Source organism: Cladophialophora bantiana, assembly GCF_000835475.1.
Source record: "Cladophialophora bantiana CBS 173.52 unplaced genomic scaffold supercont1.1, whole genome shotgun sequence".
NCBI lineage: Eukaryota > Fungi > Ascomycota > Eurotiomycetes > Chaetothyriales > Herpotrichiellaceae > Cladophialophora > Cladophialophora bantiana.
In genome coordinates this window covers 2,146,164-2,170,839 of record NW_015971575.1, presented here as the reverse complement: position 1 = coordinate 2,170,839, position 24,676 = coordinate 2,146,164, and the positions used below count along the sequence as shown (strand labels likewise).

The following is a 24,676-nucleotide window of genomic DNA, read 5'->3' as shown; positions in this document are numbered from 1 at the left end:
TAGACAATGGGTAGTCACCTAGCTACTCAATACGATACTCCCCCTCACGTTACCACAGCTATCCCTGTCACACAAGCCCTCTTCTCCCTGCTAGACGTTATAACGTCACTAACATCAAGCAGCCCCTTCAGAAGCTCCCGACTTTCTACCCCGGAGATGGCATCTGCCAAGATACTGCGCAGACGATCCAAGTCCTTCAATAAGATCACCGACGCTGTTGGTAAGAACTTGGGGGTGAGATCCCTAGAAACGTCTACGGGCAATCTATTGCATTCAACATGATCGGCAAACCTACAGCAGACCAAGTCTGACTCAGGGAGAGATCATCGATAGACGGGAAAAAAACATATTGTTGAGACCTTACTACTTCAACATGCCCAAACGCAGCTACTGAAGAGCCCTATCCATCGATACAGCTTTGCTCTCTGTGCTAGTAGTACATTCTAGTGCCACTTGAATGAGGCGTATTCTTGTAAAATCCCGGTAATGGGCGAATTGACGCCAAATACAAGGGTCAAGATGAAGACCACCACTGCAACAAGTAGCGTTACCCATTGCACTGATCTCTATCATCAAACCAGAATTGCTTCACCCGGCGAGGTTTGGACGCGTCGTAGAGCTCTTGGATCTTGGCTAGGCGATACCCGTAGAAGCGGTATTTCGACAACTCTAGCCTCTCGTGAAGTGTGATCTGCGCCTCTAAATCTACACGGAATTATTTTTCTCAATTTGGCGAATGCGCTTCGCGTCTCGAATCTCTGTGGAAGGAAAGCAAAGACGGATAGCCTGGAGGGTCTCCTCCAGGGAGCCCTGTGCATATAAGTCTTCCGAAAGCATCCTGACATGCAAGGGTTTGGGTTCGAATTACTGGCCTGTGAGGACAAATGGGATTTCTGCACCAGATCTACGGTGTGTGGCACGGCTCTTGGACTAGGGAGCACCCCTGAGTTCGTTTGGCAGGCACCGTGGCAGGACACCCACACCCAACATTTGAGCCGTCTTGATGAAGGTGATCGCGAAATGTCCTTGATACTCTCTGGGCGGCTACTCAAAATTAGAAGTGCCGCTGCTAGCGATGAAACTTGGAAGGTAGCGACCGTTGGAGGGTACTTCAACTTCGGCAAGGAGCGTTCTGCTCTCACTGCAGCTCACGCTTTCATGAGAGATTTGAATGGTCAGCCCAATGATTACAGTTTGGACGATTCCGAAGATGGGTCTGAACCGGAGAGCGACAGCGAAAGTGACGACGACAATGACAGCCAAAGTGACAGCGACATTGACCGCAACAACGGAAACGGTAATGGTGGTGGAAGCAACGACCCAACACGCAGCTCCAACGCTGGTCGATCCGACGGTCACTTGGTTCAATTTGACATTTGAGTCAGCAGCAGACACTGGAGCTGACCAGGCTCTAGACTGGGCATTGGTGGGTCGATCGCATCGGCCAGTGGTGGGAACAGAACCCCCAGAATGCCATCATGTTCAACACGTATTTCAGGGAGTCTCTCTGCCAAATCGGCCGATCTTGATGTTCTGCGGGAAATTCGGGCTGCTTTGGGGCAAGCTCCTGGGAATGTCGAGCAACATCTCACTTCCTGGGAACTCGAAGTTAGTCAAGGTATGGGCCGTGCAAAGGATTGACTGGTACGTGAATCAATACCTCCCAAACCAGGGCTAACGTTTTCGAGAAGAGCCAGGTGACTGCGGATCTTGAATCATGAGCCTAGATCTCCGGACTCTCTATGGGGTTGTCATTGCTTGTAGTCCTGCAACGAAACTCACCTATATCATTCCTGCTGAGGCCATTTTTCGAGACACTTGTCAGAGAATGGGTCTTCCGGAGGATGCCATGAACAAGTTGGACTGTTCCTTGACTGTTCCCAGGACCCAGACCTGGTCTCCAATAAGCTTTTGAATCTCCCGGTTGAGGGCTGTCAGTTCAATACCATGCTCACCATACGTGCAAGGAATTTTGAGTGTGTCCGATGGGGTGATTACGCAGAGTGCACTCGTCTGGACTCCAATCTGAACCCGAATTGAGTTTCACCCTCCACGCAGAGTTCGCCGCAACGGGCGACGCAGATGGCGCGAAGCGCTGCATCCAGGGGGCCACATTCCTGAGCTTCTTGAACGCCACTCCTGGAAATGGAGTTCCGCGTCGAACATTCCTCAAAATTGTCGAAATTCGGGACCAGGTTGTGATCTCTTATCTGGCCGGGCTGTGCAAGCATACTTAGGACAAATTCCACCACTATTGTACTTCTGGCAGGGTGAGCAACATGGCGCTTGATTTTATCACGGCTCTGGTGAAGAGACCTGATAGTCTTTGGAATGAACGTCAAGATTTCGGCCCTATATTCCCCCCCCCGGGGGGATTGTGATGCGACATCTAAGGCTCGGAAGGACCCAAGACGTTGTTGCAATTGGCGATGATGCCATATCGAAGGATTACGGTAAGACATGTTCCTCGCGGAATCCGACCATGAGTTTTCTGACGGGGCAATCCAAGCCATGGGTTTTTGAGTAAAATGAGATTCATGGCGCCGATGAGCCAGGGCTCAATGTTTCGGCCGTAGAAATTGCTTCTAGGCCAACGAGGCTAAAGAAAAGAAAACCAGAGGGTCAAGAGACACTGCGATGAACATGAACACTTCACGATCAGATTAGTTTTTCGGGGGTTATTAACAGGACTCTAAACTATGTGCAATACTTCCTCTTCCGTGCCTTGTACCAAGGGAGATCAAGTGTGTCTATAGGAGAATTGGAGGCTTTGATAAGGTGGGCCGAAACAGGCTCATCTCAAGGTCTTCCTGCGGAAGTTGTAACGATCAGCGACTGGAAGAGACGAGGCAGATTTGAAGGAGCCAATGGAAAATCGAGGCAGAATCGAGGATCGGGGCCCAAATGCAGTAGGCGGAGCTGATTTAAATAGCACGGTGGAGTGCGTCGGGGAAATGAAGAACAGGAGGATGAGAGGAACAGTACCGTAGGTATGCAGCGAGGCAGTAGTATGTAGATATATAGCGAGTGTAGCTAAACAACTCTATACTGCTACGTTGCCCTCTACAGAAGTGCCTAGGTTGAATGACACTGGTGACAGAGTCATCTACTTGGTATGCAATGGAAACCAATGTCAAGGCGCTCAAAGTCTCACAACAGGGTGGCGATAGGTACCCGGGGGTTCTAATAAGCAACAACCTACTTTCCTGATTAGGTATAGTACTATAGCAACATCACGTCACTCATTCAGTCATCAACCAGCTCGTCTATGGCGAGATGGCTACCGAGGCTACTCTCCTATTCCGCTCTGACCGGGAAAACCCCGCAGAATGCTGGCATCTCGCTTGGCTTCCCTCCCAGGCACCTTGGGCTGTTTGTTGTTGCCGTGACTGTTCTCCGCCCACCACTCTTGCAAGCCGAAACTCTCTCTTTCCGTCACTATGCTTTGTCAGAGCAAAAATCTCTCGTCGAATCCCAACTTCCCCAAAGGTGAGTCTATTCTGGCCAGACCAGTCCTGCATTATGTCAGGATCTAAGGTTTTCCCATCATGTCCTTGCAAAAGAGGGAGGAATCCCCTGTGGGCCCGATACTATGTACTGCGTCATTCTCGGGGGTTGACCGAGCCCTTGTTCGTTGCAAGCCAGCCTCGTTGGATATAACAACACCACACATTTCCTAGCTGTCGTATGTTGAATTCTTCATCAACACGTGCAAAGATCGTCAATACCAGCGAATTCATTCTGCTTGACCCTCAAATAATCAAACCCAACGTGGCTCAAATTAGTACGATTTGTTGAGAGATCGCCAACACTGCATTCAATCATCAAGCAATGCAAGCAATTGAACAAAACATCGGGTTGGTCTTTCCCTCAGATTTCAGCCCCGTCGCGCATGGCTGGTCCTATCCCTCGTCAGCTTCTTCTGATCGAAGCTCAATGGAAATATTGGATCTTTTATTTGATCCAGCTGAGAGTTCGCCAGTGCTTCATTCAAGCGAACCCCTTAAGGAAAGCAACTCTCAGCAGTCCCCATCTAGTAATCTTTATGGCAATACGTTCATGGATCCCTCGGGCGTTGATTTCTCAGTCGACTATGCGAGCAGCGAACAGTTAGATGACTTCGGGACAAAAGAGGCCACTGCAATCGACTATACAGAGTTGCCTCTACCGTCAAATTTTACTCACACAAAGATGATGGATCGCAAGCATCGACGGCGCGAGCAAAACCGCAAAGCCCAAAGCAATTTCCGACAAAAGCGAAAAGAAGAACTCCGCCGTCTCGAGCAGGAGGTCGAAGAACTCAGGGCTCAAATCGCCGGATATCACAAACGGGGTCCCATGGCCGGTCTGACCATCTGCACCAGATGCCGTAACTTCTACCCGGCCTCAACGGAAGCCGTGATGCCTCATTCGACAACCTCCGGGGTCTTCAGCTCAACTAGATCCAGTTGCGAAGGTTGAAAGCCTAACACTGGACAGTGCTGTGTCATCCCAGTGATCGTATGGTAGCCTCGATTGCAGCTCTGCCTCGAAGACACGCAGTTCACATCCTTGCGCCCACTTGGAGACTAAGCCACGACCATATCCTTATGCACTGAACAGAAGACTACCTACACCGCCAATTGTGGCTTATGCGTGTTGCAAGGCGTTCCCGACATTGCTTACCGCTCAGATTGGACGGCCCGGATTATGTATTGTCAGACTGACCCTCCCTGAGGTGGCGAGATGTTGTATACTGTGAGCTAGAGTAAGGGCGTTACATAGGAGATGGAGGTGGAGGATGAGAGACATATAATAACCTTGCGGTGGATTGGCCAGAACGCATAACCGTCTTCTGAGAGTGCGCATTCATTTTATCCTGCAGCAGCTCCGCCCGGCTCGAAGAAAAATTATGTCCAATCCCAACGACGCTTCGATTCTCGGCCTAGCTCGGCAGATTCAAACCAACGCCAGTACAATTTCCGAATACTTGCGGCAGAACTCCCTTTCCTCGCTCTCGGTTGCCGCAGACGCATACCCATTCTTCCCTGGGACTGGACCGACTAATGGCGACAGGTATCCACGGCTCGATGAGGACATTTTTGATGCGCGAACCCAACTCCGAGAAGCATGCGGTACCCCGCTGCAGTTAGTTTTGGGTTCAGCGGAAGCGTCTCTGAGTCTTTTGCTTTCGCATTTCATGTCGGCATGTATGCAATACATCTATCATTATCGGCTCGCTGAGGGAGTACCTGTCGCCGGGGACATAAGCTACAAAGACCATGCTGCCAAGATCGGCGCGTTAGAGGGTCAACGTGTCAGAAGCGCTGAAATATGCAATAATCCAGAATATATTTCGGCAATTAAGAGCGGGTCATATGGCTCAATGTCTTGTTCAAGACGTTACTAGCACCTGATTTTAGGGATATGGTCGGGTACGCGACCGAGGAGAGCTTCCTCGCGGCTCTAAAACTCGCCGAGGCAGTGGACAAGCATCCAGGAAGCCAAGAGAAAAACACGATGGCATGGATTCTGGGCCACAACACCGACCTCCCAATGTTCGTGAGTACTTCGAAAGGTATCCTGCGCGGTTACAACGGTTCATGGACTGCATGCGGTTCATGGGATCCGGAGAGAGTTACAACATCAAACATTTGGTAGAAGCATTCGACTGGAAAGCATTGGGCGACGGACTCGTGGCCGATGTGGGTGGTAGCTCTGGACATTGCTGTTTTGAGGTCGCCGAAATCGCGCCAGAGCTAAAGTTCATCGTACAAGATCTTGAAAAGGTGGCGACTCAAGCTCAGCAAGAGCGAACCAGCGACAAGCATGCCGAACGAGTCGAATTCCAAACACATAATTTCTTCACACCGCAGCTTGTCAAGAACGCCGATGTGTATCTGCTGAGGTTCATCTGCCACGATTACTCCGGCAAGTATGCTGCGCAGATATTGAGCAATATAACCCCCGCCATGGGCCCCAATAGCAGGATTGTGATCGTTGATGCCGTCATGCCTGAGGTAGGTGTCTTGAGCAAGGCCGATGAAATTCGAGCAAGGTGAGGTCGTTGTTCCCCAGAAACATGATAAAGCGTACTGACCACTGGCTTCTCAGAGTTTTGGATATAGAGATGATGCTTAGTTTTAACGGGTGCGAGAGGGACGAAAGTGGCTGGAAGGCATTGTTTGAGCAGGCCGATCCGAGATTGGAGCTGCGCAGCACCAAGAAAATACCTGGCAACATTCATGGCGTGATGGAGGTGGGGTTAAAGAAGTATCTTCTACATCAGAGTTGAAGTCGAGAAGGAGTATCAAAAGACGCCAGGACCAGTTCGACTGTAAGCGAAGGCGCACACCTCCAAGTATTTCAGCGGTGTCAGAAGTGAACTTGCTGAGTGTTGCACTCGCTTTTTGCATCGAACTTCCGCTATACCATTTGCTCCTGTGTTGATCCCACTTCAATCACTAGGTTCAGCAAGTATTTCTTGACGTACGGTGTTCCTGTTGAGAGGATTGCAAACCTGAGACCTGGACAATTTCACCATCTACGCCACTTACCTCAACGGCGTAGATCACGCCAATCTTAAAGAGGATGACGTCGGCGTGGAAGCTTCGGGAACGGCCTTCAGACCACAGGCCAAAGTGTATATGGATAGCCAGCGTCTATCTGAGTAGGCAGAGAAAAGGACACCATCAACCCGATGAATCCCGCTCTCTGTTGCGTTGTACGACAGTTCCAAATGGTCTGGCAGTGTAGAGTATTTGCAACGGGGCATAGTTTGCTGCAAGCAGTGGTGGGAAGTAGGCATGAAATAGCAGGAGAAACCCTGTGAGCGCGGTGATTGACAAGGCTGAGTGAGAAGTGAACGAAGGGTTCCAAGGCTCCTTCACCTTTGCAACGAGCATGAAAAAGGAAAAAACTCCGACGTTCTACCGCCTTGGCACCTCGGCGCCTTGTAAGCGGGAGACTCAAAAAGTTCCACAAATCATCTCATGTCATTCCGACTTTCCCTGCTCGATCTTTTTCACTTGCGATACACGAATGCCGTCACATTTCTAGGAAGACAGAACTCGGATACGGCAGGGCGTTGCTCCCGGATAACTCAATTATGAATTGACGAGGTCTAAGATAAAAGTTTTCCATTTCCAGCTGCTAATCTTTCTGGTCGCGTGCCGCCAGTACCCACGTCCGAGGTGGATATCCTCTTCTCATTCTTCTCGGGCAGTCAGCGGTTTCGACATTCAGTTTGACGTCAAACATGGCCAGGCATAAGTACATCGATCCAGCAACCTATCCCAGCCTCTCCGACTACGAAATCGCCACGGTCCGGAACATCTACGCCTTCACCGAGAGGTACTTCCAAGACCCACGCTTTGACGCGTCCCATGACTTCAACCACGTGCGGCGAGTCCTCAGCAATGCTCTAACAATCCTTGAGAAGGAAGAAGAGGAACGGAAACAGAAGGCCTTGCCCGCGTTGAATCCTCTGAGTGTCATTTTAGGCGCGTTGTTGCATGACGTTGAGGACAAGAAGTATGTCGATGTGACGACGGACCAACAGAAGCTGAGTTTGCGAAAGGCGGTGGTTGAAGCCGGGATGCCAGACAGCTATGCTGAGCATATTCAATTGTTGGTCGAGGGTGTATCGTATTCCTCCGAGGTGAAGAATCCTCGACACGTGAGAGATCTCATTGACGCCATACCAGAGTTGGCTATTGTTCAAGACGCCGATCGACTTGATGCCATCGGTGCCATTGGAATAGCTAGATGTTTCACATTTGGTGGGGCTAAGGGTGCTAGGAGTTTGCAAGACTCGATTCAGCACTTTGAGGATAAGTTGCTTAAGCTGGAGGCCATGATGAAGACTGAGACTGGAAAGGCGATGGCCAAGGAGAGGTCGAGCAGGATCCGTGAGTTTGTGGGGTGGTGGAACGATGAGGTTGGTGCGACTGGTACATTAAATTGAACCACTCATTTCCGAGGCTTGACCTTCGAGATTGGGTTTCCTCATCGGCACTTCTTTCAAGACTGCCTGTCACCACCGAGGGGTCTGCCGATCATACCGCCTCACGTTTCTTCGGCATCGCCAGGTTCACCAAGATCTTCCCCAGCTTGTGCGAGTGGATCTCCCTGCTCATGGGTGACGGAATGTGGTGTTGGTCCAGCAGATGTGACTTTCGGTGGCGGGGCAAGCGGTGTGCCCTTTCTCGAAGGCACATGATCTTGCTCGGCACTCTTCTTTGCCCCTTCAGCAAATATATCATCGAAGCCACTACCCAGAGCGGCTGCGCCATGATGTCTGCCTTTTCGTGATCTGGAAGCTGCGGATGCATTGGGCGGTGGGGCATTGGGATTCATCAGTGGCGGCGGAGGAATATTCGGGTTAACCATCGGTGGTGGAGGTAGATGCTGAGCTGGGGCAGGCTGGAAAGTGTTGGTGAACACCTCCTGTTGCCCATTTTCCCAGCTCTTCCTGTCAGCGTCAAATAGATTTTCTCCTGGTGCTTGCACCTCCTCTCCCAATCCCACAGGCAGACGATGTAGGGCGCCGAAACCAAGGATTGCTCCCAAAGCGCCCTCTCCTCCCCATCCTCTTCGCGGCACGAGTTCCACCTCTCGAACCACGTCGAATTCCGAGTTGTAGACCCATAGTACCAGACTGCGGTTAAGGTGGTCTTCGACGAGCTCGCCGAGAGCACCTTCTCCTTTCAAAGTACCGCTTGGGGAGCCTAGGATGTAGTCGCTGTGTGGTAGGAGCCCCGCTTGATGGGCGGGAGACAAAGGGGAAGGAATGCTAAGAACGTGCCAGATGTTGTGTGAGGAACTGAGAGGTGCGAGTTGTAAGGAGAGCCCGAGCGTTTCGGGGAGCGCGGGGACGGCGACACTGACCGAATGTGTTCTTTGACCCTGCACAATGATCAGAAAACATAATTTTAAGTCGCGGAAGGGACCTCGTACCTTTGCGCTCCATAGATCCAGGGAACAGTATCCGCCGGCGCAGTTGCGCAGTTCCGTCGTAAACAAGGTGGGATCCGGGGAGTCCTTCAGGGAGTCAGCATGAAATCTCATACTTGTTGCTCCTTGTTGAGCTAGACAAATACCAGGTAATGGCCGTTGATGCCTATGATAAAGTCAAACCAGGGCTCGATAGGGAGGTCCTTGTTCGTGTTTCGAAGGACTTGAAAGCCATATGAGGTATCTGATGGTCCTGCATCTGCCTGGCGTGGAGGCGGCTCACCGTCGAGTCGAGATATAAAGCGGTTCAAAGCGCCAAACATATTGGGCGACGTCGCTGGGGGAGTAAGGGCAAGACTTTAGTGTTTAGACCTCATTGTTCTGTTAAGAGAACATGGAGTGCTCCCTGCTTGGTAGCACGAGTATCGTAGGTAACAATTGCAGGCACGTGTTGAGTCCATGACGCGCCTGGAAAATGGCTTGGTGGAGCAGAGTGAACACGCCAAGCTTGGAACAGCTCCCCCAGTTCGAGGTACCTCGTAACAAGTCCTTTTGACATCGATTTTTCCAACACTGTCTAATATTGGTCCTTGAACTACGTACCTTAAGTGAGTCCTGCTCTACGATCTCCGAAATCGCCTCGACCTAAAGAGATCGGTACCTTCATTGTGAACTACCTGTCCTACAGCGCCATCGACACATCCTGCTTTCGGCTCGTTTGCTAATGTCTCAGCGGCTGCCATCCATGGTCCTCCTTCTCTTCTCGTATGCTGGAGATGAAGCTTTGATCCGCGGCGCTCCGTGGACAAGATCTTGAGGTAGCTCACAGGCATTCAACCAAGTCGCAATGGGATGTGAAATGTGGAGGCTTTGAAAATAGAAACGCCCATCCTCGGAACTGCCTCTGGAGACGTCACGTCATGAAATATACATTGTCTCAGTCGGGTCATGTGTCCATCCCTCTCAATCCAAAAGAAGGTACAATCCTGAGACAAGGAGCGCAGCGTGGTGCAATCCATACTGTGGTAGCTGCTACTGTATCTGCTCGAGGTGCCACCCGAAAAATACTACCTCATGGCGTCAATGGTGTGTTCTCGCATCGGATAAAATGCTTTTCCGAAACCCCGGCTACCCGAACCGTATGCGGTTAGAGCTTTTTATTTGAGGCGTCATGATTGGTGGAGCTTCGACCTCTTGTTTTTGCTGCGCCTTGAAACTGGATCCCAGCCTTTCGCGCTCAGCCGCCCAGCTTAGGAGCTCTCTCCACAGAATTTCTCTCACCTCAGCCTCGATGTCGATTCAAATATGACTCGCATGATCTACCCTTATGCGAGCCAATCGCCATGCGATCCTGGCTTTGAACAACACCACCCACACCTTACTGCTGAGCCCCGAGCCTCAGTGCCACAACCTATGCAAACTTTCAACCATCGCAAGCAATGCTACACCTCAATTGTCACCATGGTTCGCATGACAGCAGCAAACTACCAGGTATACTTTCAGGCTCATATACTGCTGTATAAGAAGGTGAGTACCTTGCTGCTGAGGTTCGGACATGCCCATCATCTCGACAGCAAAACAATCATCGCAATAATCTCCTTATCTCTCGTTTCCTTACCACAATCGTTTTAACAGACTAATTTCCTCACCACACTCGCTTCAAGCAACACCAATTTGATACTCTTCCGATTCTCAAGCATATCATCAATCGCTAGTCATCAAATATGCATTCTTCGATTTCTTTCCTTGTTGCGGCACTTGCCACAGGCGCGTTCGCAATTCCAGTGACAAACACTACCACCAGTTCCTACTATTGTGGCTTCGGCACTAATGCAGATGGTTCCTGCATTGTTCCAACTACGACCACAACCTCTGTATCCTCTACTTCTACATCGAGCTTCTATTGTGGTTTCGGGACCGCCCTCGATGGCAAATGTATTACCCCATCATCAAGCACTACATCGACTTCATCCAGTTCTACAACGACATCGTACTACTGCGGGTTTGGCACGGCCTTGGACGGCAAGTGCGTTACTCCTACAACGACTACGACGTCCACTTCATCTACAACGACCTCCTCATACTATTGTGGGTTTGGCACCGCGCTAGACGGAAAATGTGTCACTCCAACGAGCACGAGCACCTCGACTGTCACTACCACCACTTCCTCCTCGCATTCCGTTACCACTACAAAGAGCACCAGCACCAGCAGCAGTGCAAGCAAGACAACCAGCTCCAGCACAAGTGCCAGCAGTAGCACAAGCACGACAACCAAGGCGAGCAGCTCTAGCGCCAGCAGTGCAACCAGCACCCCGACTACCTCTGGCTCTCACTATTGCGGGTTTGGCACTGCTTTGAATGGGAAGTGCAACCCGGCGCCAACCTCGACTAGCACCTCAACCACTTCTACAACTACTCCTTGGTCCCATTGGTGCGGATACGGCACAGCGGCCAACGGTCAGTGCAATCCGCCACCTCCCAAGCCGACCACCACCACATCTAATGGCTGCCCTGCTCCTGCCACGGTCACTGTCACCGCCACCCCTACTTTGGCGCCGAACTTCTTCTACGGTTTGAGTGAGTGCGTCGGCTGCCAATGGATCACGATCACCATGGCCGTGCCCACTTCGGTCGGCGCCTGGTAGGGATTGGTTAGAAGTCGCGGAGAACAGGTCAGACTAGGCAATATCAGTAACGAGAACAAGCATTGGGCTGTAGGGCAGCATGTCTTTTTAATGCGGCTTGCATGTGGTGGCATAATTTGTATCTTTCTCAGCATAGCGGAGGTCTGGCATTAATATGGTACACATACATATCGAACGTAATCACTCCTTAAATTGAATGCAAAATATTACTCTCGAGCTGATTCGATCTTGCCTGTAAATACGTTATAGCCCCTTTTGGTCTGGCGCTGCAAATAATGATTTCGTCTGACTATGTCATTTGAAGTCTAGATCTGTCGCGTCTTGTTGAATCTTCGCTTGGAACACGAACAAGCTTCGGTCTGCGTCTTCTTTCAACGTGTTCGGTATCTCGAAGTGCAGTTTCTTGGTGTGTCTTTTTGATATTCGATGACACGGACCCAGCCGGTGACGGCTGTAACAATTTTAAGCCCTGTTCTTGATTGCCTTGTGCCTGGCTGCCTCCGTTTCCTGTCTGGTACCTGCGTGACTGAACTGAACGTGTTCCCACCAGCGTTGTGTGTATGTGTGCAGGAAGGACAGCCATCAAGAAAGCTCGAAACCACGAGCAAGTGTTGGAAAAACCTTCTGTACTCACAGCACATGGTCTCTTTTGCGGCCGTGGCCAGTGTCGTTGTGCTGATCCCTCTTCTGATGCTGAGATTCCATGGCCGCGGCCGGAGCAGTGTGCCGTCGCCACCGTCGGCGAAGAGGGCTCTCGTATCAGAAAGCAAAAAGATTTTTGTACGATTCTGACAAAAGGCGAGACCTTGAAAAGACCTGCGCTGTCACCAGAAAGTGTCGTGCTGATACTAGGCCAAATCATCATGGGTACTCTCCTGAGGGCTGTTTCCTTCTTACTTCCTCTACATCTGGACGGTCACGATAGACTCCGGAGTGAGTGAGTAGGCAGTGCAGCTGGTATGGCTGTGTCTTAAGCGCCTAGTGCGCAATGTTAGCGGGAGGCCAAAGAAATCCCGTCAAGGTCAATGCGAGGTCGTCACCATACCATACCCTTTCTGCCGCCCAAGGGATTATCGTTTGCAGACTATTCGTCAATATGACCATTCCCGCCTCAATTGGGGCGAGGGCAGGGTGCATCGCCTCTCTGCACGCCATCTGGGGCTGTGGATGGTGAGTGGCTCTTTGATACACTATGTGTCTGAACCCCTTGTCCCGGGGTTCTTTGGCCGCATCCGCAACCACGCATCTGTCCTCGAAGCCTGAACTGCGCCTCTTTTCTTGCTGCATATTGCGCCATCGGGATGAAGGACGAACAAGGAGCTCCTTTCTTCCAGCCAATTATCCAGAATCCTCGAGCTGCGCCGCTGTTGAACGGCTACATGTACGTCTGGCTGTCAGGAATCAACTACTGAGTCATTTAGAAGCAGCAAAGTCAGTGGCTGAGCATTAAACCGTCGCCTGAGGTCTGACCGTGCGAGACTCTTCCTTGCTTCTTTGAGAGCATGCGAGGTTATAAAGACCACTCGGGTTCCGGTAAGCCTATCATCTAATCTTCAGCGAATACTGACATAGACCTCTTGTCCACTAACTGTCTGAGGTTCCTAAATTCGATTATATTTCAATATGCCTACTATCAAGAAGCTCTGCCGCGTTTTAGGCATCTCGCACCCTGAGGACCAATCTACATGCATCGGATACTGTGTCAACAAACCGACCTGCCGAAATCTAGTAGCAGGGGCATCTCGTTCCGCGGCTACAAGGGAACTTGTGGATATCTGCGATGCTCTGGCGCGGGGGGTCAACCCCTCAAGGCTAGGAGCGCAGTTGCAAAATGTAGCAAAACTGCTTCATTGCAAAAGGTATGTCCTTTTGAGCCATTCTGCTGTGCCGACGGAGAGCAATCATTTTTCGGGCTTTGGACAAGGATCAAATGGCTGACGCGACCTTTGAGCGAGGAGTAGAGACCACCAGAGCCAGGCACCCTCGAAAGCCCAGAAATGGGGTGACAGAGTGATCGAATATGTGGAGGAAAGACAGGATGCAGGACGCTACATAAGGGTTCAGCCTCGAAGGTCTACTTCTTCTAGTCAACGCCAGCTCGGCAACATCCATGTCGTATCACCGACGAGAACAGCAATATCGCTCTCATCAATCGGAGACGAGGACCTTCTCGGCGAGTTGGCCGCCCGCTTCGAGTTACGAAGTCAGACAATCAGGTCCATTGAGGCCATTATGGCCGGCTCCTATTACCGAATGGACAACCGAACGGCACTGTCGCCAGCCACTGAAGCAGCCTCTGGAAGACATGGCGGTGACGTATATGATGAAGAGGGATATTCCTCAGATGAGACATCCGGCGAAGACGAATACTCTTCAGATGAAGAGTCCGAAGAAGAACCATCTTCGGACGCGAGATTCCTAAGACATGCCGCCTCCGGGCATGCTGCGCGACCTGTCCTTCCACCACCATCTCCCCCTCGCGGACCGTTGCTCTCGTCGTCATCGTCAGGAGGTAGCGGTAGCGGTACCCGCACTTCCCGCTCCTCGTCTTCGTCTTCATCCTTGTCCCGGACCAGCCGCGCAACATCCCCATCCTCGTCCCCTGCCGAATCCGAATGCGGTATCTGCCTGTGCGGCATGCCATCTCAGAACCAAAGGCAAAGCAACAGTAGCATCTGGCGCTGTGCAACGTGCCACAACGCCACGCACGCCATCTGTTTTGATGAGTGGATGGCAAGGTCCACCAGGGATCGCGTGACATGTATTTACTGGTACGTTCTCTCGTCCCATCCTCTCGTCTCAGTCCTTGAGAGATATGTGAAGAAGAAGTACACCCAAAGTTTTTACATGTTCTAATTCTTCTGCTTATAGCCGCTCGCCTGTCGCCACAAACTAGTCTGTCATTTTGTCAGTCAATTCAGCACTTTCCCTTTTCGATCGGGTACCATCAGAATTTGTTCGAGAGTCAATCACCGGAACCAAGAAGTGCATGCGCAGGCGGGCGTCTTGATTAATTGTATGATCATGGGAATCGCAATGGGAGTCGCGGCGGAATTGGATCCTTGGCGGAGTTCATAAGCGAGGGGGGAGGGCATACAGTCTGGGGCTGATATTGAATAATCCTGCATAGCCTGCCAATATCGTGACTTGTCAAGACTTTTTGAATATCAATACGCATAAGCTGCCCCTCTGGTTCGTTCGCATTCCGAACAGGACCTCAGTGAGTCTCTATTGAATAACTCTGCAAGGATGGTCGGTCCTTCTATCCATCCGCCCAATCAAAGAACACGCGTTCGAAGCAGACCGCCACGGATGGACAAAACCAAGAGTTCATTTACACCTTCACGAAGCAAAAAGCATGATAGAACGCCACTGCATCCTTCTCGTCCTCACTCAGCAGCATCTCCCCGCCTTCATGCTTGGTCACTCCCATCCTCGCCGCCAGATGCACCATCTCACGATCCCCTTGCTCTTGTTGCCAAATATCCAAAAACGGCTTTCGGTAGCGTTGTTCCAGGTTGTAGTGTTCAGCCAACGCACGGAAAGCTTCCCAAGGCACCACGAATTCGGGGACGTCGACGGCTTCGGCCATCCAGTAGGTGTATTTCCAACTGAACGGTGGGCGAAAGGAACCATCTGGCTGTAAGGGACGCAACGGGTCGATCGGGAACCGGACGTTGTAGATGGAGTTGCCCCATTGAGGGCCTTCTTCGTCGGCTTCGCCGTCCTCTTTCTCAGAGTTGGCATCGTTGGAACCATGCTCCTGGGCCTTCTTCGCTTCTTTATCCTTGAACCATTCTCTGATCTTCGCCGCGCAAACGTCACTGTTCGGCACCACGCCGATAAATCGTCCTCCTTTCTTCAAGCTCCCCGCCACGTTGCGGAGCATCATTCGTACTTTCTCCTCGGACTCAAACGAGTAGTGCATAGCGAACATGCAAGTCACAACGTCAAAGCCGCCACCGCTCCAGCGAGTGGGTTGGCCATTTCCTGCATTGGGGTCGATGCCGACTTCACGAATAATGCCGATGTCGCCAATCCAGGCACCGAAGCAATCCTGCGGTACGAAGCGCGCGTCGAAAATGGGACGACGACCTCGTCGCATCTGTTGATATCGTTCGTGAGCTTGTTGGATGCTCGTCTCGGCCGGATCGAGACCGACGTACAACCCAACAGTTTGCGGGGCTAGTTGCCATTTCCCCAGGTCACCGCCTTTACCACATCCGATGTCGAGGACGAGAAGTGGCTTCTGTGCTGCTGGCTCTTTCGCTTCCTCCCCCCAACCCAACTCTTCCTCCTCGGTTTTCTCTTCCGGACTGAATTTGTGGATGAGGCAGGACTTGACCCAATTGTTGAAACTGCGAAGTCCTTTAATTTGAGATTCGTTCCTTCGCCAATCTCGTCCCCTCTCCTTCACCCACTCCGGCCGCGCATTGTAGAACTGGTTGGAGACTTCTTGAACACCGCGATTGACTTGAGCATGTAGCCCGGCCTGCTTCTGCTCGCGCTCGGCAGCAAGACGCTGTTGTTCGGCTAGCACGTTACGACCTCGACCGCGAGCACCGCCAGGACGGATTATATCTCGTGGTGGAGAGTCACGGATTGGGGAGGGGGATTTGCGACGCTCTTGTGGAGGAGAACGGCGACGGTAGGCGTCTAACGGGGGACGTCGTCGAGGAGGGGATCGTGATCGTCGCTTAGGGAGCGCGTCCCTCCGGTCTCTTCGACGGTCATCGGTGTCCGGTCGTCGACTATACGCGTCGGGAACGCGGCGTGATGTATAGACTTCACCCTCTTCTCTCATTTTACGTGGGATTCGGGGCAGATCTGCCGGTGTTTTGGGCTTGGGTTTCTCGGCAAGAGTTCCATTTGTTGAAGGTCTGGGCGACAATTTGTCTCGTCTTGAGGGTGAAATGGAAGCGCGTGATTTCTTCACTAGAGGAGTCCCGTCGGTTTCCTGTCTCTTTGTCTTAGTCGCAGCCTTCACTTCTCCGTCAGGCGATTCCGATCGTCTTCGCTTTCGAGATTGATCTGTTGCTTCCTCTGCTGCCGGACTGGACGTTGCCGGAGCCGTGGTCTTTGCATGTTCCTCGACATCTTCGGCAATTGCTTGTTCAGCTATGGTGTCTGGTAGTTCTTTGAAAGTGTCTCGAGCAGGATCATATGCAAAAGACGATCGTCGTCTCGGAGGAGCAACGGGCGCGGGTGGAGGGTTGGACATGTTTGGCCCGTCTTGTGGCTCGGCGGTCGCGAGCCTATTATGCTGGCAGATTGCAATACGAAACTGGCCAGTAAATATCTTCCTTTTTTTGATATTGAGAATAGAGAACTATAGAAAGAGTACACAGGCCGTGAATGAAAAGTGAAATACGACAATTATACGAAGTACTGTCAAGGAAGGAGGCGCCGCATGCGCTACGGCGAAACATTCGATTCAATTTGTAAATGTTCAAATGTTCGACATTGTCATCTCGTTGTTCCCATTTAAATAATCTATCCTGCATTCATCAATTGAGTTTGATTTTCATGGATCTACACTGTGTATAATCTCACTTGGTCGTTTCATGGATCTCTCTGGTGGTGTCGTCGTGTGCAGCATGCGATTCCAGCTCGTCATCATCCTTGGTGGGAAGCCGATCCACGGTACCAAAGACAACTTCCATCTCTTCTAAGCTCTTGCCCGTTGTCTCCTTGAGTAGGAAATAACTGTAAAAGATAATGGCATAGTTGAACACAGCAAACATGAGGAACGTTCTCCAGCCAATATTAGAAATGGCATGTGGAGTGATCTGGCTCATGACGAAATTGAAGAGCCATTGACTTGCGGCACCTGTCGCAACACCAATCTCCCGGATCCGGTTGGGGAAGATCTCTCCGATATAGAGCCACGGCAGGGGACCCCAAGACATGTTGAATGCGAATGCCTCGAGATATACCATCGCAATACCAGCCGCTCCAGACGATGTGATTCCCGTGGCCGATGGCTTGGGAGGATGTGTGTCGACGATCAATGCAATGATGAGCATAAAACTGCCCATTGCAAATGCGCCCACCATGAAGGGGATCTTGCGACCGAATTTCTCGACAAAGAAGAGGATGAACGTCAGGACGCCAGCTATCTTGACAAGTCCGAAGAAGCCAGTGATGAAAAGTGTCTTGTTGCCAGCTCCGATTGTAGCAAAGATCTGTGGGGCGTAGTAGGCAAGTGAGGTGTTACCGGTCAGTTGTGCGCAGAGTTGGATCGTGACGGCGATGAACATTCGGTATCTATTCGATGGCAGGAGGAGTTCCTTCCATGTGAGGCCTTCGGATTCTCGTACTTCCAATTCCACCCCAGCAAGAATCTCTTCAAATTCGGCCCGAATCTCTGGGCCATCGACGCCGCCACGGACCCAAAGGAGAGACGCATAGGCTTCTTCGTTGCGACCCTTCTTCGCGAGCCACCTAGTAGACTCCCTGACCAGCAACATACCCAGCCCAAGTAAGCCACCGGGGACTAGCTGCAGGCCAACGGGGACCTGCCATTGTGTTGAAGATGTCTTAGAAATGCCCACTTGAGCAGCGTAGTCGACCCAGTAGCTGACGCAAACACCTGTCGCGAAAAACAGCTGAAAGCAAGAGCCGAGCTTGCCTCGAATCTCTTTTGGCGCCATTTCTGCCGAGAACATTGGGACCAACACCGTCGCTGCTCCAGTACCCAAACCCGAGATGACTCGCCCAGCATAGAAGAGGCCGATGGAATGGGAATTGATGACTTGCAAGATACATCCGATGCTGAACACAACAGAGGCGATGATGAACCCCCACCGTCGACCCAGCCATCCAGTCAACGGCCAGATAAAGAAACAACCAAAGAAGGCACCGGCTTGGAGAATCGAGACACAATTTGAATTGACCTGCGTCTTATCGGCCTTTGAGTAACCGAAGTCATTTTGAAACGAGGGAAACGTCAAAACGCCTCCCACAATGCCCGTGTCGTAGGCGAAAAGGAAAGAGCCAATGCAGCACAGGGCGACGACGTAGCAAGCTCGAAATGTGCCGCGCGACTTGCCCATGGTGATCTCTTGTTCAGTGGCGGCCGGTGCAGTGTCGGGTGTGTCACCTTGCTGCAGAAGCTGGTAGCCGGCGGAGGAAGAAGACGCCATGGCTGGTTCTTATACCAACGCAACTGACCACCCGCCACAATCGCTGTCTCCAGCACGGTTCGGTCTAGTGGCCACCGGACTGCGATTCCTTTGAGAAGGATGGACCAAAATGTTGGAAGGCAAGAAGACAGGGCCCGTCAATCACGCCATAGATGCGGGGGAATCCAGTGTTCGGATGATCAGATGCAAAGGGTATGAGTCGCGTAGATCCAACTGTGGTAGCGCTGTGAGAGGAGCAAGGATCGACAAGGGGATGGCAGTTAATGGAGACAGGCGTGCGCAATAACTCTGATATACTGTAGGGTATTAGAAGATTGGCTGAGATGGATGAAGTTGGAAGGGCGAGACTTTCAGGCACGCCATGGCCGCCACCACCAAAAACAGGGATCCCGGCTCCAGGCTTTCCCCAGATTGATTTGGCGCCAGCCGCTGCACCTACAGGCAGGGTTCACAAGCTCTCCCCGCCTTTAATCAAGTCGCCAACTATTTAGCATAGTGGGCTGGTGAGGCTACCTAGAAAATAGGTTCTATAGGCACCAGGCCCATTAAGCGTTGCCTCCTGGACTTTTGCTTAGCGCGTTTGCACGCGACAGATGCAACATGCCCCTCCAAGAGACCTCTCGATCCCCAGTTAGGTGAGACTTCGCCATAAGATTGCTCCGATATCGTCGTCCCTTTGTTAATTCCCCTCCTGCTCGCTATCGGCCCGGCCTAGGAATCTTTGCTGTCGTCCTCGTTGTTGCCTTGTTGGGCTTTCGGCGTTGGTGTCATTTGTTCCTGACCATTGACCGTGGATAGACATTCAGCCATGGTTGGCAGACGCCCCAATTTCCTCATTATCGTCGCTGATGACATGGGATTTTCAGATGCCGGCTGCTTCGGGTCGGAGATTCGCACTCCCAATATCGACAAGTTGGCCAAAGATGGCATCCGTCTCACCGGCTTCCATGCTGCGGCCGCATGCTCTCCAACAAGAGCAATGATTCTAACGGGAACCGATCATCATATTGCGGGCTTGGGCAACCTGATTGAATGGACCGATTTCTCGGGCCAGAACTTCCCCAAAGGAAGCAAGTATTCGACTGCACCCCAACGAGGCATGCCAGGGTACGAAGGGTACTTGAATGCTCGAGTGGCAGCATTGCCCGAGATTCTGAAAGACGGAGGATATCACACCGTCATGAGTGGAAAATGGCATCTAGGGCTCACCAAAGAGCGGAGTCCTCAGGCACGGGGCTTTGACCGAAGCCTGGCCCTCTTGCCGGCGTGCTCAAATCATTACGACTGGAGGCCAGAGGCCGATTTTCCAAAGTTCCTAGAGAAGAGCGTCATTGCGTTACACATGGAGGACGACCACTATGTCAAAGATCTGCCCGAGGGATGGTACTCAAGTGACGGATATGGAAGTCGAATGCTGCGCTATTTAAAAGAATGGAAAGAGGACAAGGAACTCTCCAAGAAGCCCTTCTTCGCATACTACCCCTTCTCCGCGCCGCATTGGCCTCTTCAGGCCCCCAAGGAGTACATTGATCACTATCGCGGCATCTATAAGGAAGGCCCGGAAGCTCTTCGTCAAGCACGGCTGGAGAAACTGATTGAACTCGGAATGATACCCGATGATGTCAAGCCTCATCCTGTTGTTGCGGACGAAGTGCCTGGGTGGGATGAAATGGATGACTTTCACAAAAAGGCCTCTTCATGTTCGATGGAAGCGTACGCTGGGATGGTCGAGTGCCTAGATCACAACATCGGCCGAGTCACCGACTACCTAGAATCCATCGGTGAGTTAGACAATACATACATAATGTTCTTCTCCGACAATGGTGCCGAGGGGGCTGCGTACGAAGCATACCCCATGGTGGCCGGTGAGCTGATGGAACATATTGGCAAGTACTACAACAATTCACTCGAGAACATTGGCAACAAAGACAGTTTCGTCTGGTATGGCCCACGCTGGGCCCAAGCAGCAACCGCCCCGAGTAGACTGTACAAAGCATATACGACCGAGGGAGGTGTCCGGGTGCCTTGCGTTATCCGGTATCCGCCGATGCATCAAGGTCGAGAAGGCGAAATATCCGAGACGTTCGCGACAGTGATGGACATCGCGCCCACGCTGCTTTCCCTCGCCGGCATCAAACATCCCTCTCCGGAGTGGAAAGGCCGACGGATCGTCCCGATGCGCGGCAAGGACATGACACCGTGGCTGAACGGCAAACAAGATCTAGTTCACGATCCTGACGAGGCGTTTGGGTGGGAACTTTGCGGACGGGCTGCAATTCGCAAGGGACAGTGGAAAGCCGACTTTATTCCATTCCCCAAGGGCACCTCGGCGTGGCAGCTGTACGATCTCTCCAAAGACCCCGGCGAGACGGAAGATCTGGCCACCAAGTACCCAGAGATCCTCAAGGAGTTGCTCGATCTCTGGGAAATATATTGCGAAGAGACCGGAGTGGTACCCCTGCAACCGGAACTGGGGGCTCGGTTCCATGAAGCCGTTGAGGCACAGATGAAAGAGGGAGAATGGATTGAATACGAGTACTGGAAACCTGGGGCACTAGAAGAGAGGAGGCGTCAGGAATTTGTCAGGGAGATTGCGAAGGTGAGTGATCCTAGAATCAAAGAGGCTGCCGGTGGACAACTGGTCAACGCTGTCGATGCTTGAGAGGAGCGGAGCTAGAAGTGAATCGAGAAGCAGAAAGTAGGCTCGCAGATGAGGAAGTCATGAAGCATACGAGGATAGACAAAACTTGAAACAAATCGCAATGTAGGGAGCACCTCGTAGATGGCCGTGAATGAGTGAGGGCCCTGAACACTCATCACCGTATTAGATCAGCGACGCTGTGTTTGATATCACTCATCGCTCAGCAGTGCAGTGGTCTAGCTGTGAATGGCTGGCGCCAAACAGCGAATGTGGCTATCTCCTATATTTGTACATACATATTACTCCATCTTCCTCCGTCGCCTGAGGCTCGATGTCGGCAGATTAAAAAGACGCTTCAGCCTCCTACGTAGCCAGCCACCGCTACGCTGTACACCGTAAGCAAACCAGAGCATCTCTCGATAGGTACCTGGTCAGCGCTAGCAGCACCACTACTGTAAATCCCGTCTTTCTTACCTTAACTCAGCTCTGACCTGTGTCGACGTCCACGAAACGCCTGCTACATCTGTGAACGCCTGCTATATACGTACGCGTCCTACTAAAAACAGGACAACATCCCCTCGAACAAATCCCTGGCACTTTCAGCATAAATAGGATCGCCCGCTCAATCACTGCTTCTCGTTCGTACGTACGTATCATTACCACTCCATTCGGCCCAGCCTTCGATAGAAAGAGAGACAGAGAGACCTTCTCAGATTGCCCGCAACTTACTTTCATTGCCAAGTGTCAACGGGCCAGACAAATAAACATGGCAACCACCAAGCGACCCTCGATTTTCTCGCGCCTCTCATCATCATCCTCCTCCGCCGCCGCCTCTTCGGTAACCTCTGACGCAGCTTCCGTCAAATCCACGCCGTCTGTGTCCTCATTGCAGCCCTTACTTTCCAAGGCCCGCCAGAAAGACGCGCCCCGTTCGAAAGGCGACAGCGACGCCAAGGCGTTCAATTTCAACATGAGCTACCCTTATAGTACCTCGGGTGCCGCTGCCATGTCGGCAAGTGCATCTCTTTGAACGTCTCAGTTAGGTAGAGTCTGGCGATTGATTGAACGGCAGCTGCGAAGTTGTGCTCTGCGGTGTCGGGCCCGCTCGGCAGCTCGACGAATGGATTGTGGCGGGTGTCGAGAATGAATCCTGCAACCACCGCCCAAGCAAGAGCTTGTGCTGGTCCTAGAAATGACCATCTTTCCCTCGCATATCAGCCCTGTCTGCTCCGTATTCTGAGCTTGATGGTTAAACGGGTTACCTTGCCCCCAGCAAATTTCCCCGTTGTCCAGGTGACTTGGTCTCAAGATCTGGGCGTGGGCATGTTTCATCACCACACCAAGTTGATCCCAGATTTCGGGGAACGAGCTCGGTCTATACATACACAACTACTACGATTCCGAAAGTGACAGCTGGCTTTTGGGGTGTTCCCCACCGGTTGGTTGGTCCACTTTGTTGTGGTGCGCGCCCTACGCAGTAACAACTTCCTGTGTGACCGTATTTGTGGATTCTATACTACGTACACAGGGATCATACACTCCCGATCCGGGGCGACACGATAACGAAGAATGTTCACGAACCAACCGCAACGCATGCTCTAACTAAATAAACATAGGCAAGGTGCGGAAACTCTACCCCGGGGAACGGGGAAGGCGGAGGGGGGAGGAGAAAACTGTATGTCTACGTGTGTAATAATATACAATAAGTACATACGTGTCGTTTGGATCCAGAGACCAAATAACCAACACACCGCGAGTGGCACTCTGGCAGAGGGCTCGACTTGGGCTGTTTTACGTATCGTACAAGAGGTTGGGATAGCCCCGACCTGTCGACACTCCGCACTCAACAGGTCTGCAAAAAAGTGTGGTGGTTGTACAGCGACATTTCGTCTGTTGCGGTTGTTGATTGACAGCGGAAGAGACGGCCTCGCTGCTCAGAGTACTGTGGTCTGTGGCCTGGTGAGAACCTGGCTCCAGTCAGAGCGTGGTGTTTCATGTGGATCAACGCCGTGAGTTCAGAAGCAATGGCCGTCTTCGGAGCTCTCGGCCGACTGGCTTGCACACAAGTCTTGCTTGTCATGCTTGAACAGGCCGATCACAAATCGAAGAGACAAAACGACGGCCCAGTCATCCTTGTACCTCGTATAACGACTGCGAATTTGCCTCGTGCATTCTAGCGTACGGCACTCGAGCGCTGTCGTACGCTGGCTGCTCCAGCTCCGGTTTTGCGACCGAAAAAGGGTCGTGAGCACCAGCACCAGCCGCTGCCATGGCCTGAAACCTCTGCTCCACTCTCAACCTCCTCTTGCGCTCCTTGAATATCAGGAACACCATTATGGCGACAAGTAGAGCACCAATACTGACGCCCACACCCACGCCTATGCCGATTGACCGTGTGCTGCTATCGTTGGCTGGGCTCGGCGTTGTCGATGCGGCAGAGCCGGTGGTCGCGGCGGTCGTGGCGGTCGTCGAATTCGTTTTCGCACTGGAGGAAGAGGCTGTTGTTGAAGTGCTCGCTGTGGTGGACGTGGTGCTCGTCGGAAAATACGGTTGGCCAAATGAGACCTCGAAACTGTTCTGGCAGCAGCTCGAACCATCCTGCGATGCGCAACACCAGCTCTGATTCTGCGTCGCCATGCCAACTCCATCGCCGCAATCGTAGATATTGGCAAAATTGGAGAGATCTGCCTCGACTGTTTTTGAATGAGCATTTAGCCCTGTTTTTCTTTTTCACCGTCTCTCGGCTGGGTTACGGGCATCACCACCGCCTTCTTACCTTCAAAGCTGCAAGCTTGCGCACAACTTGACGATGACCAAGTCGAGTCGGTGCATCCTCCGCGATATATGTAATTCGCGTTGCCGAAGCAGTATCCAAATTGAGTGCAGACGCTCGTGCGCAGATCACAGCAAGCCGCATGCTTTGGATCGCTGCCAGCGTTGCAAGGTTGGTAGTTGTACTGGGTCACCAGTTGTCCATTTGGCCAGTAGCAGCTCGTCGACGCCAGAGACATGTTGGGCTGAGTTGTAATAGTATGGTGAAATGGAAAATGGATACACGCGCTCTCCTATCACCGTGGCTTGGGAACCCGCGAGAGAGGGATGTTTGGCGGTGGCACCTTGTGATGCGCACGCAGCGCAAGATATGCCACAGGCATTGCTGGCCCCGTAGTCGGCGTAGTTTGCATGCTTGCTGTGTGGCGAGAGCATGAAACATAATGGCGCCTGCGTGCAGGGGCTCCGACGAAGGCGTCTTCTTTACCTGCACACTAGTTTCTGACCTGGCAGGGTCAACAGATTACTGTAGCATTTTG

The 24,676-nt window shown here is 52.0% G+C and overlaps 11 protein-coding genes across 11 annotated transcripts; 7 read left to right on the top strand and 4 right to left on the bottom strand.

Annotated features, from left to right (window-relative positions):
* Window positions 1–843: 843 nt before the first annotated feature.
* On the top strand, window positions 844–1,380 carry Z519_00796 (uncharacterized protein; the record flags this gene model as incomplete). Its single annotated transcript, XM_016758553.1, has 1 exon — window positions 844–1,380. One exon carries the CDS (start codon window positions 844–846, stop codon window positions 1,378–1,380), a length of 537 nt encoding a protein of 178 aa, XP_016625802.1.
* A 2,451-nt stretch (window positions 1,381–3,831) lies between these two features.
* On the top strand, window positions 3,832–4,461 carry Z519_00795 (uncharacterized protein; the record flags this gene model as incomplete). Its single annotated transcript, XM_016758552.1, has 1 exon — window positions 3,832–4,461. The coding sequence occupies one exon, from the start codon at window positions 3,832–3,834 to the stop codon at window positions 4,459–4,461; it is 630 nt and encodes a 209-aa protein (XP_016625801.1).
* A 430-nt stretch (window positions 4,462–4,891) lies between these two features.
* On the top strand, window positions 4,892–6,274 carry Z519_00794 (uncharacterized protein; the record flags this gene model as incomplete). Its single annotated transcript, XM_016758551.1, has 4 exons — window positions 4,892–5,352; window positions 5,403–5,578; window positions 5,641–6,037; window positions 6,094–6,274. The coding sequence occupies 4 exons, from the start codon at window positions 4,892–4,894 to the stop codon at window positions 6,272–6,274; spliced, it is 1,215 nt and encodes a 404-aa protein (XP_016625800.1).
* A 963-nt stretch (window positions 6,275–7,237) lies between these two features.
* Z519_00793 (uncharacterized protein) lies at window positions 7,238–7,945 on the top strand (the record flags this gene model as incomplete). The annotated part of the gene is made up of 1 exon (XM_016758550.1): window positions 7,238–7,945. One exon carries the CDS (start codon window positions 7,238–7,240, stop codon window positions 7,943–7,945), a length of 708 nt encoding a protein of 235 aa, XP_016625799.1.
* A 101-nt stretch (window positions 7,946–8,046) lies between these two features.
* Window positions 8,047–9,257, bottom strand: Z519_00792 (uncharacterized protein; the record flags this gene model as incomplete). Its single annotated transcript, XM_016758549.1, has 3 exons — window positions 8,047–8,886; window positions 8,938–9,021; window positions 9,081–9,257. 3 exons carry the CDS (start codon window positions 9,255–9,257, stop codon window positions 8,047–8,049), a joined length of 1,101 nt encoding a protein of 366 aa, XP_016625798.1.
* Window positions 9,258–10,658: 1,401 nt separating this feature from the next.
* Window positions 10,659–11,579, top strand: Z519_00791 (uncharacterized protein; the record flags this gene model as incomplete). Its single annotated transcript, XM_016758548.1, has 1 exon — window positions 10,659–11,579. One exon carries the CDS (start codon window positions 10,659–10,661, stop codon window positions 11,577–11,579), a length of 921 nt encoding a protein of 306 aa, XP_016625797.1.
* A 1,623-nt stretch (window positions 11,580–13,202) lies between these two features.
* On the top strand, window positions 13,203–14,435 carry Z519_00790 (uncharacterized protein; the record flags this gene model as incomplete). The annotated part of the gene is made up of 2 exons (XM_016758547.1): window positions 13,203–13,438; window positions 13,535–14,435. The coding sequence occupies 2 exons, from the start codon at window positions 13,203–13,205 to the stop codon at window positions 14,433–14,435; spliced, it is 1,137 nt and encodes a 378-aa protein (XP_016625796.1).
* Window positions 14,436–14,913: 478 nt separating this feature from the next.
* Window positions 14,914–16,800, bottom strand: Z519_00789 (uncharacterized protein; the record flags this gene model as incomplete). The annotated part of the gene is made up of 1 exon (XM_016758546.1): window positions 14,914–16,800. The coding sequence occupies one exon, from the start codon at window positions 16,798–16,800 to the stop codon at window positions 14,914–14,916; it is 1,887 nt and encodes a 628-aa protein (XP_016625795.1).
* Window positions 16,801–17,128: 328 nt separating this feature from the next.
* Z519_00788 (uncharacterized protein) lies at window positions 17,129–18,724 on the bottom strand (the record flags this gene model as incomplete). The annotated part of the gene is made up of 1 exon (XM_016758545.1): window positions 17,129–18,724. One exon carries the CDS (start codon window positions 18,722–18,724, stop codon window positions 17,129–17,131), a length of 1,596 nt encoding a protein of 531 aa, XP_016625794.1.
* Window positions 18,725–19,532: 808 nt separating this feature from the next.
* On the top strand, window positions 19,533–21,386 carry Z519_00787 (uncharacterized protein; the record flags this gene model as incomplete). Its single annotated transcript, XM_016758544.1, has 1 exon — window positions 19,533–21,386. The coding sequence occupies one exon, from the start codon at window positions 19,533–19,535 to the stop codon at window positions 21,384–21,386; it is 1,854 nt and encodes a 617-aa protein (XP_016625793.1).
* A 2,106-nt stretch (window positions 21,387–23,492) lies between these two features.
* Window positions 23,493–24,376, bottom strand: Z519_00786 (uncharacterized protein; the record flags this gene model as incomplete). The annotated part of the gene is made up of 2 exons (XM_016758543.1): window positions 23,493–24,058; window positions 24,142–24,376. The coding sequence occupies 2 exons, from the start codon at window positions 24,374–24,376 to the stop codon at window positions 23,493–23,495; spliced, it is 801 nt and encodes a 266-aa protein (XP_016625792.1).
* Between the last annotated feature and the right edge of the window lie 300 nt (window positions 24,377–24,676).